Genomic DNA, 14,039 nt, shown 5'->3' with positions numbered 1-14,039 from the left:
ACAAATTGAAGTAGATCTATTTCAACTCTCTCAATGTTGTCTCTTTATCACACATGTTTGGTTCGACTGTCAACACCAACTTAAATATCTCGGATATACACTAAACGCCAAAAGAAACGTTACCCTCCTTCCTTAATGACGGAGGTACCTATCTTCAGCTGGCGTTGTGATGCGTGGATGTCCACTTCTTGGTCTGTCTACGGTGATCCCAGTCTGTTCGAAGCCCTGAATAAGCCTTATAACCGTGATACGGTGGCACCCGAGCTCGTTGGCAACAACATTTTCACGTCGACCCCATCTGCACCATCCCAATGGCTCTTTCTCTCCCTTCAGCTGTTAATCGTGGCATATTTCTCGTACTTGTGTAACAGATCTTGTCTTCTAGGCTCTCTGTATATCCTACAGAATCATTCTACATGTGAAATGGATGTAAATACTGTTTGAATATTCCTGCGTTTTGCCGATTTATATTGCTATGTGTAAACAGAAAATGGAAAAATGTTACATTGCAAGCAAAAATGTTAACAAAGATCATTTTAGATGTTCCTAAACATTTTTTCACAATATCAAAGACACGTTTTACTTGTTTTCCCTCATGCAAATCAGCAGAAAATATTTTGAAAGACTGAAATCATAGCAATGATTAGTTTACAATTCTACACACTCTACAACAGTTGTTTCTTGTTTTAATAGTTGAAAAATGGTGACTTGAAATAGTTTATCATTGTCCCAAAGCAGAATATTATTTCAACCTTTCTTTTGGACATCAAAATCACTATTATAGATTTATTTCGGCATGGACGAATATAGGACAATTTAACTCTTCTGCAAAAGATGCATTTCACCAAAATATGAATGCATTTGAGATTATTTTGTTCGTGATTTGCATAAACCTGTGTTGTTAAGCTTTCTTGTAAACTAAAACCTTCTAAGATATCTTTGATAGTTTTTCAGTAATTCATAAAGGTAGGAGGGTAACGTTTCTTTTGGCGTCTATTGTATCTTTGATTTCGTTCAAGTCGATAGAATAGTATTTCTACCAAGATGCTGCTTTTTAATGTCATAGTGTAATGCATTTAAATATGCCTGATTTATTTCGATTGTCGCTTGTTTTCTGCATTCCCAACACGGCCTCTATCAAAAGTGCTTGATCTGTGTTTTGTGAGGCTTGGCCCAAGCGGCTAAAGGCAACCAACAAATGATATATGGTTACATCTTAAGAACAGTATTATATCTTTCTGAACACCACTTTATTGTATGTAAAACGTGATTGTAAGATCCGTGTCACACACCTTTTATTGAATGATACACTCATAAAGTCATTCAATAAATGTTTCTCAGTGGTCATGAATAATCACGTATGTGTTGTCTATGATGAGAGAGTGAGGGAGTTTAGTTTTACCCCGCTTTTAGCAATATTCCAGCAATATCACCCATGTGAGGCCTCGAACCCAGGTCTTAGGCGTGACGAGCGAACGCTTTAACCATTAGGCTACCCCACCGCCCTTGTTGTCTATAGAATTAGGACACGGATAATCGTCAGTAATTCTATATTTCGGCCCTGTTTAGTACAGTTTATGTTTAATTATCTTGTTTGGGTGAGGTCACGACCTTCAACAAGGAAGCCTTCCTCATAGGACGTATTTCATGCTCAGGTGCATCTAGTTAGACATTTGAATGCCAATCACAAGTTTTCATGTCATAAATCAAGTTAGTGGCTGTCATCGCATTAAATTCAACACCACTGTCACGTTGCGTGGAACACGCCTCTCTCTAATTCATCATAGGCGGACCCAGAGGCGGGACGGGTTGGGGGGTTGTCGGGTTGTCGGGTTGTGCACTCCCCACCCACCTTTTCTCCTGAAAGTTTAATAATTGACCATTGAAACTCTCGCGAAAACGGGTGAAAATGAACTGTGCAATCCCCCCCCCCCCCGCGCGCGCGCACACACACACACACGCACACTTTATTTTTCTTTCCCCAATAGCTGTATCCGACCCTGTGCTATGTGTCACGTATAGATGTAAACTCACAGCAACGGATAAAATTTGTGTATTTTTTATGCTGTTAGCGCACATATTTCATACCTCACTGAAGGATTGTTATATTACCGCTAACTCGTTTATTGTATAAACGCCGTCGGGTTTTAAGTGGCTCTCTCAGCTTCTGGCTTTTCAAACAGTTAAATTTCCGTTATGTATTGGTAGTAGGTCAATGTCTGATGCGATATGTTTTCTTGGGGTCTCTTTAATTCTTCGGAAGAGCATGGTATTGCCGTTGAATTTCAATTAAATTATTACTCACGAATAAAAGTACGGAATGTATGTAATTCTTACTCTTTTGCAGGATGTCACTGCTTTCATCCAATCGAGTAAAGGGTTGCATAATTGATTCGTTTCTGTTTGAGTATTTATAACATAGAAAATCATATATTTGTTTGTAAAAGACATTGCATCTGGTTTCAGGATCATAAAAGCCTAATGTTGCCACCTGTGAAGCATAAAATATATTTTTACAGAAATGTCCCGTTGCTTCGATCATCGTGTCGGTGCTTTGTAATATTTTCTCGTTATATCAGTTATTTTCTCGTTTCTTCGAGTATTTTCTCATTCCTTCGAGTATTTTCTCGTTACTTCAAGTTTATGTCAAAACTTGAAATCTCGATTGCTTGAAAGAAACTTGAAGTACCGAGAAAATAATTGAAACAGCGAGAAAATACTCCCAAGCACCGACAAATCAATTGAATAAAACATTTATGCTACAACGTAGCAACACTAGGCTTTCGTCATACGATGATAATGTTTTAATTTTGGAAACTGTCAAATTCGATATTCATTCGGATGACGGAGTTTAGTTACCTTATTACTTGCATTATACTCTTCTTGAAAACACTAAGCGATCAGATCCTGTGATTTGAAAGAAGAGGTAAAGACACTGAAAGGTGTTTCTTCAACCCATTTTTTCTTGTGCCTTTATAACAAACATCGTTTAGATACATTATAAAACATCTTCACCCATGTTTATGTTTTACTATTTCTTCCATATCCCTTTTATAGTATTATTTTCATATATAATATACTAGCTTTCTTTATTCTGTCCATCTTACTGAATAGAATAGATTGAATTACTGTCCATACTATTTGACGTTATAATAAGCAACAATGACAATGAGCTGAGAGTTTCTTTATTCACAATTTGGCGGTCATACAGTGTCAGTATTATCTATCACAATTGGGCCCACACACAGACAAACCACAGTTAATAGTTAAATGTGGGAAAACAACCAACACTGGTTTTGATAACATTTTCTCTACCTTGACTTGGGCGTAGTTTCAATTCAATGCAATCATAATTCATACGAATACGAGAAAGTGAATAGCAGTATTTACATAGGCTCACATACACCTGAAGATATTTTTTTACAATTTGGACAGGTCAACAGAAGGGGATAATATTCCGTTAAAAATAAGATATATTATGAAAAGCACCGGTAACTGAAATGTACACAAATATACAGTCAGTATATACAGAGACAATGATAATGACCTTTGCAGTAACGTAAAGTTCACTAAAGTCGGCCTAAAGTGAATGTGTATGGATTACATAATCATTATCTGAATGACACATCGCACACAGCGCCACCGAACTTGATGACATCATATTAAGATGTATTGACAAATGTTTAATGGCACGTCATTTTTCTAGGATAAGAAGGGGTCATTGCTACGAGATGCAATAACACAAAACAGCAAACTTGTGGAGTTTTTTTCTTGACTTACACCTCTTGCCCCCTTATATTTTGTTTTGTCAATTGTGAGTTTGATATATGACATTCTCTCAAACTAGTTTTTAATAATAAGTGCTAATTTAGTTGTCACTTTGTCCTTCGACGACATAATTGTACATTTATGAAATGTATTTGCCAGCTATATGGCTGAAATATTGCGATGTGACGATAAATGTTAACTCACTCACTCACTGGGGGAAAGACGTATTGGCTGCCAATCACAGAAACACCTTCATGTCAAATATGTGTAAGCATGTATCGATAGTAGTATGCTTTGCTGAAAGAAATACAGAATAGGCCTTTTCAAATAGTGTGACATCATCATGTCACATTCAGTCTAGAAAAAAGGTTTGAATTAAAAACAAATGTAAACAACTTAGTACTTTTTTAGGCTTTATTCTTGCTTTTGAGAAAACTTTGTTGAAAGCTTAATTCCGTATACCTTAGTATGGTGATCAGCCTTCAGTTGCTTGTGATCTCTAGCCCGTTCTTATATTGTACTGTTGTCTCTCGTGATATATTTTATGATAGCGTACTAGTTTTAAATTAAGAGCTGTGATATTCTAGTAGTTTTACTGCACTTCGATGACAGGTTTTTACGTTACACATTTATTGATTTGAATATTGATAGCAACTGTTCTCGTCACGATATGGCTGCAATATTGCCGATGTGACGTTAAAGTTTAACTCACTCACTCATTAATTCCTTATACAAACATAAAACTGTTTCACCAAATCTTTCGTGCAATTGGTACACAAATTCGAACACTGAAAAGTCATGTTCATTGTCATAACGAGACAGCTGCGTCATTATATTGCAGTCATGTTTGGTCTATTAGCAAAATCCAACTGTCCAACTGCATTAGTGATATTGCTCATAATACACAATGCGCAGAAAAAGCAGGTACAATATTGAAATGATATTGCACAATGCTACCATGAATGACAATGCTTTACAGGTTAGCATAGAGTCCAAGAGATTCCAGTCGTCCTTGTGCAAACTCCAGACACCGGCTAACATCCTCCTGAAAGTGAAACAAAACACGTCAGAACTGTAGACTCAAGGCACACTGTACTTAATATGGTGTCTCGCTGTCTCGAGGATGCATTAGCATGGAGACATATTTCTTAGCATTACTCAAACCCGACTGTAAAATACTAATCTACACAAACATATATATGCTTGTTGAATCATGATTATGTGTAAATTCACCTGCAACTGGATTCCACATGCCAGCAAAGACAGACAATTATGACGGATCACTGTGTCCTACCTGAGAGAATGGAGGTCCACCGAGAGTTGAGTGTAGACGTCGCATGTTGCTGATGACGTCCACCCTGCTGTCGTCCTGCAGCCTGCTGGCGATGTTCACCAAAAGGACCAAGAACCGTGCCTCGCTCACAGAGCTGCAGTGAACAATAAGTCATGTACCCACTCATGGGTGAACTCAAGAAGGTATTAGAAAGTGTTGACGGGTTGCATGACTTGAATTTTTAGTGACGTATAAAACAGGAAACTTGCAGCATGTAAAGAATGAATGGTTACCGATGCACATTATATATACCAAAATATTCGTATCAGATGAAACGACATGAGAGTAGGGTAATGAAACATTTGTAATAACCCCCACAATTATAATGATTACGACAGCGGTTTTACAATCACTACAACATTTTCTGTTGATGTCTTTATAAAACAGAACGACTAAAAAAACAGTAAGATATTTAGTAAGCTGGAACTACCAGGAATCATTGTTTACTGATAATGAGTTTGACTGTGCTACATGTCTGCTCATGTAATGTGGCTTTACATATTTCAGTATTTGTGACATCACACATGCCTCAACCACGTGTCCCAGGATGGAGAAAGGAAATGTGTCACCAAGAAGCGACTATTTTTTTAAACGGCTTCGTTCCAATACATATTATGGAGTTTTCAAAACTCTGACCTGAAATCTTTCATCTTTCAGATACATGGTAGATACATTTTCATGTGTAGAGCATCTGAGACAAGTATATATTTGACATGTCAATCAGAAAAAAAAAGATTGTTTTGGTTTCACTGAATAATTTTGTTCGTACAGAAATGAACTGATGTGAACAAAATATTTTTACTGTGACATGATTGTGCAGGAACATCTCCGTGGGTCACTCATCCATGTAAGTAAGCTGTCAATCAACAGAGTGACACTTGGATCATGTGTACTTCCGGTCACATGATAGTGTTGAATTGTTGTGGTGACGTCAGCATCCTGAAAGACAGTTTTCCTTCTTTAAAAACAACACGGAAAGTTAAACTGAAATATATATAGTAATACGATGTGTTGGTGATATATATTTGATGCCAGAAAGTTCCCAATATTTAGATGTTTGATTGGCAGTTTAGAAGATGCTATTTGATGAACAAAGAGAATTTTCTGGGTTTCATATTCTTTTTATTGTTTGGTATAACGTTTCAGGGCTTGTTCTGGCCCCATCAGTTCTACCTGTTGATGGGACCAGAACAAGCCCTGAAACGTTGTCCCAAACAATAAAAAGAAGATGCAACCCAGAAAATTCTCTTTGTTCATCAAATAGCATCTTAGATATAACTTTAGAGGTTTGCATGCTTGCTGTCAGCCTTGATGTGGAGACAGGACTGTCCATCGACGGAAGGAAGATCTGCAAGCCAAACAGTGTTAACTTAAGGGATTTTTTTCCTTTTTTCAATATTTGCGAGTGCATTTTGGATCATATAATTAATGACCACCGATATTTGACTATTTAAGAACGAAAAAAGAAGATAGTGTTAAATTGACAACAACATGTCATCTTTATCAACAAAGCAATTGTTTTCCGAAATATTTTATAACTATTCCTACCTGATTCCATAGTTCCTCCTTGTCTGGTTGTGACGTTGTTATGAAGAAGCCCTTCCTTGATGTGTAGGACTGCAGTGAGATATAACCTATTACATATACATGTATGTTAACTGTGTATATCATCCTGATCTACACACACGATGCGACTATGCATCTTATCAACAAAGTGATGTGAGGAGTAGCTACGGTAGACACAATATGTTACGTTAATATGAAGGGGAAAATAATGGTTAAGTTTGAATTCATTTAAGTGAGAACATAATTAATGTTAAGATATTATGTAACAAGCATATCAAAAAGTTAACCTTTATTCATCCATATTGAGGACATTGAAGAAAGTATCAAACTTACTGCCACCGTGGTAATATGATCTCCTGGAAGACCTGCTGAAAATATACATTAACATTAACTGCCTCTTTATTGGATCCTCGTGTTTGTGCAGTTTTAGAATGTGAAAATGAACAAGGCTCCTGCTTAAAAGGTGTTCAATTGCATTCCACGAAAAGTCAAGTATAGTACAGTGTAATTGGAACTGTCTTCAAATTACATCCTCGCTGATGTCAATAAGGCACCACTGCTCAAAGTACAGTATCCCTTGGATATAACGCCCCTGGTTGTAATACCACCCAGGATATGATGGCGTGTGTTTGCGAGAACGGATTTCTTTTCCTTATAATACCCTGGTTACAATGCCATCTGCCAATGATTTTGGGAACAAAAATCATTTTAATGCCAATTACACTGGCTGAATGTAGTATACATACCTTAATTGGTTAATTGACACAACTCAAATTATTTGACCAAACACATTAGGGTTTTAAGTAGTCGTGTTCCCAGATGGGATAACACATGTGACAATACACTTCCTGCTACCTACAACAAGTCACCTGCAGCCCCTAGATGCTGGGATTATCCAGTTATTCAAGGATCATTACAGGAGACATCAACTCAATCACCTTGTTGATTGTATAGGGCCTCAAAGTGTCCTACCTGGTTATAATGCCACCCTGGATATAATGCCCTATCTTCTCCTGGAAAACTGTGACATTATAACCAGGGTATACTGTATGCGTGATTCTGACTAGCATGAGTTTGAAGGACTCTATCATCTATCATATACGTGTTCGCGAACAGGTGAGTATATCCTGCCTTCTGGGAGCACACATCACATGGAAGAGCAGTTTAAATATTCACCTACACCGTACACAAGTGAAAATTAGAGTTGCACCCGACATAAATGTTTCACTTATGCGGCTGATTTCCCTATAAATAGTTTTAAAGCTTTCCTGAGGCCTTCGTAGTTGTAACCTTAACTGCACAGCTTTGAACAACACATGAACGGCGCAGTTAAAATCTTCGGAGATTAGAGGTTGTGAAATTTAGAAAGGCAAGAACTGCTGTAATATTTCTCGACATAAAGTTGACTTTGGTTATCCCTTATGTCATACAATCGTGCAGGGTGCTTATATGACTCTGGGTCTTTATGCTTATTTCTGAATTGTAAACATGAATCGGCGTTGCATCTGTTTTTTTTCTACATTAGCAGACGAAACAGATGACATGTAAACACGGTCCACGTTCTGGCAACTTTCTAGGTTTGGCTGGATCATACCACTCAGTCTGAGTTAAGCCCACCCACAAAGTTGAACAGACTGAAGTTTGTTTGCTTATTTGTTAATACTCTCCAGTCTGACGGCGAAGTGATATAAAACCAGGAAAGAACATTAAACTTACTTTCGGATGTATTTCCTAAAGCCTGCAAATGAAACAAGTAACACATTGATTAAATACATATACGATTTATTCAATATATGGTATGAAATACAGTGAAACCATGTTACATGCTATGCTCAACAAAAATATTTAAGGTTGGTTGTTTCGTCATGTTTTCCACTATCACGCTGTTAGTTTTAGAACAAATGATTATTTTCATCGTTCTTGTATTAACAGCCTTGAAGAATAGTTATACTTTTAAGTTTACCTACCTCCAGGTGTTCCTGTACGTTCGTGTTGCCCATTGTAAGCGAAGACACATGACTGAGATCTATTTGTCTGATGGCGTCAGCATCCAGTGATATGTCCCCCTCTGTAACCGCCATAGCCACGGCCTGGTACAGGAACAGGTACTGCTCCTGGTGTTAGACAATGAGAACGTAATATCAGGAGACCAGGATAGATAACATGTGAACTACACAGGGTGTTGGTGGTGTACTCACCTTGGTCTGTATCATGTTCCTCCTTTGGCCTCTCATGCTGGAGACGAAGCTGACGACGTCCACATTACCTTCTGCCGCTGCCTGATCCACGAGACTCTCTATAGCGATGTACGTCCCTGTCCAACCTATACCAGCACTAGAGAAGAAGAAGAACCAGTATAAATATGACACGATATTCCTAATTTACACTAATATCTACATCAAATTCGCCCACGTCAATTACTTTCATATAATCTACAGCTTCCGAAACATACATATATCAATATGCATTTCTCTATATATCAAAAGCAAACTGCAAGTCATAATATAGGGAAAGTTACAAATACATTGATTGAACGCAGAATCTTATAAAAATCAGTTTATTATCGTTTCCGCTCAAGTCAGCCTGTGTCCCCATGGCCATCACAGTATAACTCTAACCTGCAGTGGACTATGATAGGTTGTGTTTGATGTCTTGTGGTGACCTTGACCCTCCACAAAAACTCCAGCAAGGCGGAAGTGTCTGGTACACCATGGTTAGGCCAACTCGTGAAGTGAAAGTGGTGAACGTGATGTATGTTTCCCTCCTGATATTTAGAATTAATAGAATTTTATTTATGTTGAATATAACGTTTCGTCACAAACTACTACATGTTTATGTCGATATCTTCAAAAAAATATCATTTATAGAGAAGAATTACAAATATTGCAAAAATAATACCGACTTATTGTGAACAGACAGTTTTGTGACTGTGTAGTTTGCAAGCTGAGTTTCTGTCTCCTTGGTAACTGAGATGTCGCCGTAAATGGAAGTTCCTTTCTCTGGCCAGTACTGAAGACACTTCATCTGAAAATATTACAAGATTTAAATGCAGGATTTTTACAGGATTAAATGTCTCCATTCAAGTGAAACGAGATGATAAAAACATCAACACGAAAACTCAATTTGTGTGTGAGATTTCTATATTTGCTATCATTACGGATAAGTATGGATTTGATTCGTTCGTGTCAACCGGTTTTCTTTCAACATAATTATTCAGGTGCTGCTGAATATTCAATACCTTTGGGAGAAAAACAAGTTGAATGTGTGAATGATGGTGTGGAAGATGCTATATACATGATGTTCGGTGTGTGTGTGTGTGTGTGTGTGTGTATTACCTTCCCCGCCTCTACAAGTCCCGTCACCATGACAATTGTTGTAGATTGCTCCTGATAGATCATTCTCCAGAAATCCACCACTACTTCCGGTCCATAGGGACCTAACAAGAAAATGATTATGATTAATCCAGAGGTATTCTGAGAAATGAATATAACGTTAATATAACCACCCCTTGTAGCAGTGGTCACACAAAAAGTGCCAAGCTTTATCAGATAACCCTTCTACTTGGGTTTCATTCTTCAAAGTTATATATGCTCAACATCAAAATCAGTTGAACGCAATTACTAGCATTTTTTGTATTTTCAACGGTCCAATTTGGTAAAAAAGCTGGGTTTTTTAAGTATAAATTAGTTGCTCAAACAAATTTTCGTAAGTCCGTTCTATACGTTTGTGCTCCTGTTTTCACTAACCTGTCATGATAGGATCATGATTACCAAAAATCAAACTTATTGGACACTATTTTTTAAAAGCATACAGACAACAGGCGTAAATTCAAAGTGGGTTCGGATGAACACCAATCACTGTTGTAAAGTTAAAGATAGTCTTACAACGGAGATATCCCGATGTGGAAATACACCTGTAACTCAATATTACGTCATTATCAATAAATGTAAGGAGGAATACATTTGAATGACATTGGTTTTTGGTTTTTGGTTTTCATTGTACAATATCTGCTTACTTAAGATAACAGTTTGAGTAATCGTTTGTGTGTGTGAAACCTTACCTTGTGCTGCTATGTAACGCTTTTCTGCTTTATATCCCTGAAGAGAATTTACGAAGATGTGTATTATTTGTAGAAATATAATACATAACTGCCAGCAAAGCCGTGTATAACAAGATTTAAGCAATAAAATATAAGGAAGCTTATTTCTAGAGTGAATCGCTGCCTATTAAGTGTTCTTTAATGACGCGCCGAAATACATTACTGCTGCTTTTAATAAGCAAGTTTGTGCCAGATAATCCAGTGATACCGTCCATGATAAAAGAGCAACGAAATTGGGAGACGATGACATGCAATCAATAAAATCATCAAGTCGGACCAGTCGAACAACTCAGTCACATATTATGACAGGAACATATCACATATGCCCTAACTCCGACTATCCATGGGTTTCCGCGTTATGAACCTATAAAGTACATCAAACCTTACACAGGACGCCTAAACTACTAAGAGTGTAAGTTAACTTCAAATGAACAACTACAAGATGAAAACAGGCCATTTTGCAGTTACGCTCAGTGTGTATTCGGTGTCTGATTGACAGTAGTTCCTTAACTCACATCGAGGTAGCTGGCGTTGATGTAGTCTCCATCTTTCTCGTCACTGACGTGGTGCAGCACCACGCGGTTGTAATCATCTGAAAACGAATACATCGTCGATTTAGACTTGACACTGGATGACGAAGTGCAACTGACTGAAAACATTTATGTTGTACGATGTCAACGTTGGCCTTAGATTTAAACTTGATCATCTACAAGATGTACTCACATGGGTAATAGCCTCTGAACCTGTTCTTTCCTTTGTTTTTAGGTTGTTGTGATTCATCATAGGAGTGTACATAACCATCAGGAAGTCGCTGAAAAGGAAAACATGTGACATACACCGGCTGATACTAAACAAATCACTTATTCCACATGATTATTATCACATCCAAGGTATGTACTGTTATCCAAACTAAAACCTGTAAGCTGGAGGCAATTTGCACTAAGTGTAATTGCCTAGTGTGTGCCTTTGTGTGAGAGCTGGTTGGCTCGAACAGCATTCTCTGGTCGCGGTCACAAGTGGAAAGAGGGAATGCCGTTTGCAGCCACAATTTCTTGCAGCAACAATTCCCCTTCGGAAAACAGGCAGATAGTGTATTTCCATTTTTGGTATTTCAGGAGAAAATTTATATTTAATGGATGTTTCAAGGAGCTGTTGTCGGGTGGTTTTGTGTGATGCAGCTTTCGTGGTGTATACTAAATGCCATTAAGCAACTAACTTATGTCAAATTCTGTTCATTCTTCCTTGTACGTTGTGGTGTCTAAAATGTATTCTAAAGCTTGTGCACGTCACTTAGTGTTTACCTTAAATTCTTCTTCTGCTCTTGCTGGAGTAATTTCTTCCACCCGTGTCTGTTATTCTGACACCGGAATCACGTGATTACCCCCATTATTGTCCAGGTTGTAATAGTTTCTGTCAGGGGCCTCTGGTGTGTCCTCAACCTGTGCAGGCCGGTCAGAGACGTCATAGTCCTCTTCCTCCTCAAGGTAACCTGTTCTGCCTTTACCCGTATCCTTGTTTCCAGTCGTAGAAACCGCTTCCTCGGCTGAATCGCCTTGAGATTTATTTTGCTTGCTAACCTTTATTTGAGTAGTTGATGTCTTCTCTGAAGACAACGTTGGTTTCTCGTCGTTATCAAATCCGACATTCATGTACATACCAATGTTTTCCGCTACAGGAAACAAAAAAGGACACGTCACAACTAAGATATAATATCTTTATCATGTATAGAAGTACAAGAAATAAAAAAAACAGCATTGCTACAACTGAGATACCGACATAACACAATGTAGGTATGGTACTTTCAGTTGTGTCATGGAAAATCAAGGATCAAGTTAATGGACCTCTGAAGAAGCATATCTATGTCTGTGTCAAGGTCCATCATGCATCATATACCACTGAGTATATAAGTCCATTTGCGAATAATGCTACTGTTTTGCCTCATTATATCAGTCACAGATAATCTTGTATAAAAGGGAAAACACCGGGGAGACAAATCTACCTTGTTTGTGTTTCATGCTATCAGCAATGAAGGGTTCGGGTGTAGAGCGTCCATGAATGATTCCTCGTCTTCTTCTAAATGTAAGACACAAATTAGAATATATTTGAATCATTGAAAATAAGGGCTAGTGATTTTGTAACATCCATTTACTTACACGTGGCATTTTAAGACATTACAGGGGTTTGACATTGGTATGAAAAAAGAAAAAGCAAAGTTCTGTTCAAAACTGACCTGATGAGGATGACGGCGAGGACCAGCAGCAGTATGACCAGCTCCTACTACAGCAGCGATTGGAAAAGAGGTGCCAACAGGCTGCTGACTTGGGGAATCTGTGGGAACTTGCTCTAGAAACATGATTTAAGATGATTCCAATTTTATATACATAGATGTGCAGACGTCTCTCATCACATAAATATGTGCGTATTTAAACAGACCTGTCAATGAAAGAATAATATTGATGTTTGTCATTTTGTGTCATCTGTGTCATCAGATACATTTAAATAATGTTATTCCATGATGAATGTGTAATTTACTGAAAGAAGTTTTCACTCTTGAAAACATTAATGTTACTATGATTTAAATGGACATGTCAGTAAGTCAGTATCTTGCTTCACAACCGAAACAATGGCACACTGACTGTGGCACACTCAAAGTCAGTCTGCACAGTATCTGGAGACAGTTCAATACCAAGTCGTCTTGAAACCTTTTCTGTCAGCAAGGTGAACAATCTGGTGTAAGTGTCACGGGACGTGTTAGGTAGGAGACAGAAGGCAACAGGAAACATCCCCCCCTCTACAAGACAATGTACAGTGTACAGCTACAGCCAGAGATTTGGATACACAAAGAAAGTACCGTCCATGTATATAGTGTCTGAGTCAGCTGGAGTCTCCAGCATCTCTGTAGTCGAAAACACTAAAATCTTGTTGTCTTCCCCATCAACGATGGAAAGAAACTGTCGTCCATCTGTGGTCTGTGTCCAGGGTCCTTCTACGATAGGTCAAGGCGCGTCCGTGGCAAAGGTGGAAGGACTTTTCTGCGGTGGTAGTACATAGCTGTTTTCACACTTGGGAAAGGGGCAACAGTCACAGCAGCTATCTCAGCGTTGTAAATCTGCTGAATAAGGTTGATGTTACCAACACGCTGTTTAAGTCGGCTCAATAGACGGGTCTGGTCCTCATTTTCTGATGGGTGGGTCTGGACTTACTTGAGTGTGGCACTGTGGTCACCTATGATACTACAACGTCCCTTGCATCCGCTGACAACGCATTTCCAGT

The 14,039-nt window shown here is 38.2% G+C and overlaps 2 protein-coding genes across 7 annotated transcripts in view; both read right to left on the bottom strand.

Annotated features, from left to right (window-relative positions):
* LOC124262844 (multiple epidermal growth factor-like domains protein 10) overlaps window positions 1-14,039 on the bottom strand; it is a 229,905-nt gene that overhangs the window by 19,933 nt on the left and 195,933 nt on the right. The window lies entirely within an intron of this gene.
* LOC124262846 (receptor-type tyrosine-protein phosphatase T-like) overlaps window positions 1-14,039 on the bottom strand; it is a 129,019-nt gene that overhangs the window by 25,689 nt on the left and 89,291 nt on the right. For 2 of the 5 annotated variants that reach the window (XM_046697413.1, XM_046697415.1), the window contains exons 5-13: window positions 11,490-11,577; window positions 11,282-11,358; window positions 10,728-10,764; window positions 10,003-10,103; window positions 9,566-9,691; window positions 9,286-9,431; window positions 8,866-9,001; window positions 8,635-8,781; window positions 8,384-8,405 (exon numbers count right to left, since the gene is read on the bottom strand). In XM_046697413.1, the coding sequence (XP_046553369.1) occupies window positions 8,384-8,405; window positions 8,635-8,781; window positions 8,866-9,001; window positions 9,286-9,431; window positions 9,566-9,691; window positions 10,003-10,103; window positions 10,728-10,764; window positions 11,282-11,358; window positions 11,490-11,577 (880 nt within the window). Of the gene's footprint in view, window positions 1-7,000; window positions 7,036-8,383; window positions 8,406-8,634; window positions 8,782-8,865; window positions 9,002-9,285; window positions 9,432-9,565; window positions 9,692-10,002; window positions 10,104-10,727; window positions 10,765-11,281; window positions 11,359-11,489; window positions 11,578-14,039 lie in introns of all 5 variants that reach the window. The other 3 variants (XM_046697416.1, XM_046697417.1, XM_046697414.1) reach the window with 3 other exon arrangements.

This window comes from Haliotis rubra, unplaced genomic scaffold (assembly GCF_003918875.1).
Source record: "Haliotis rubra isolate DU_JTF1 unplaced genomic scaffold, ASM391887v1 Scf859, whole genome shotgun sequence".
NCBI classification, from domain to species: domain Eukaryota; kingdom Metazoa; phylum Mollusca; class Gastropoda; order Lepetellida; family Haliotidae; genus Haliotis; species Haliotis rubra.
Note: the sequence above shows the minus strand (reverse complement) of the source record. Positions and strands in the feature narration are given on the sequence as shown.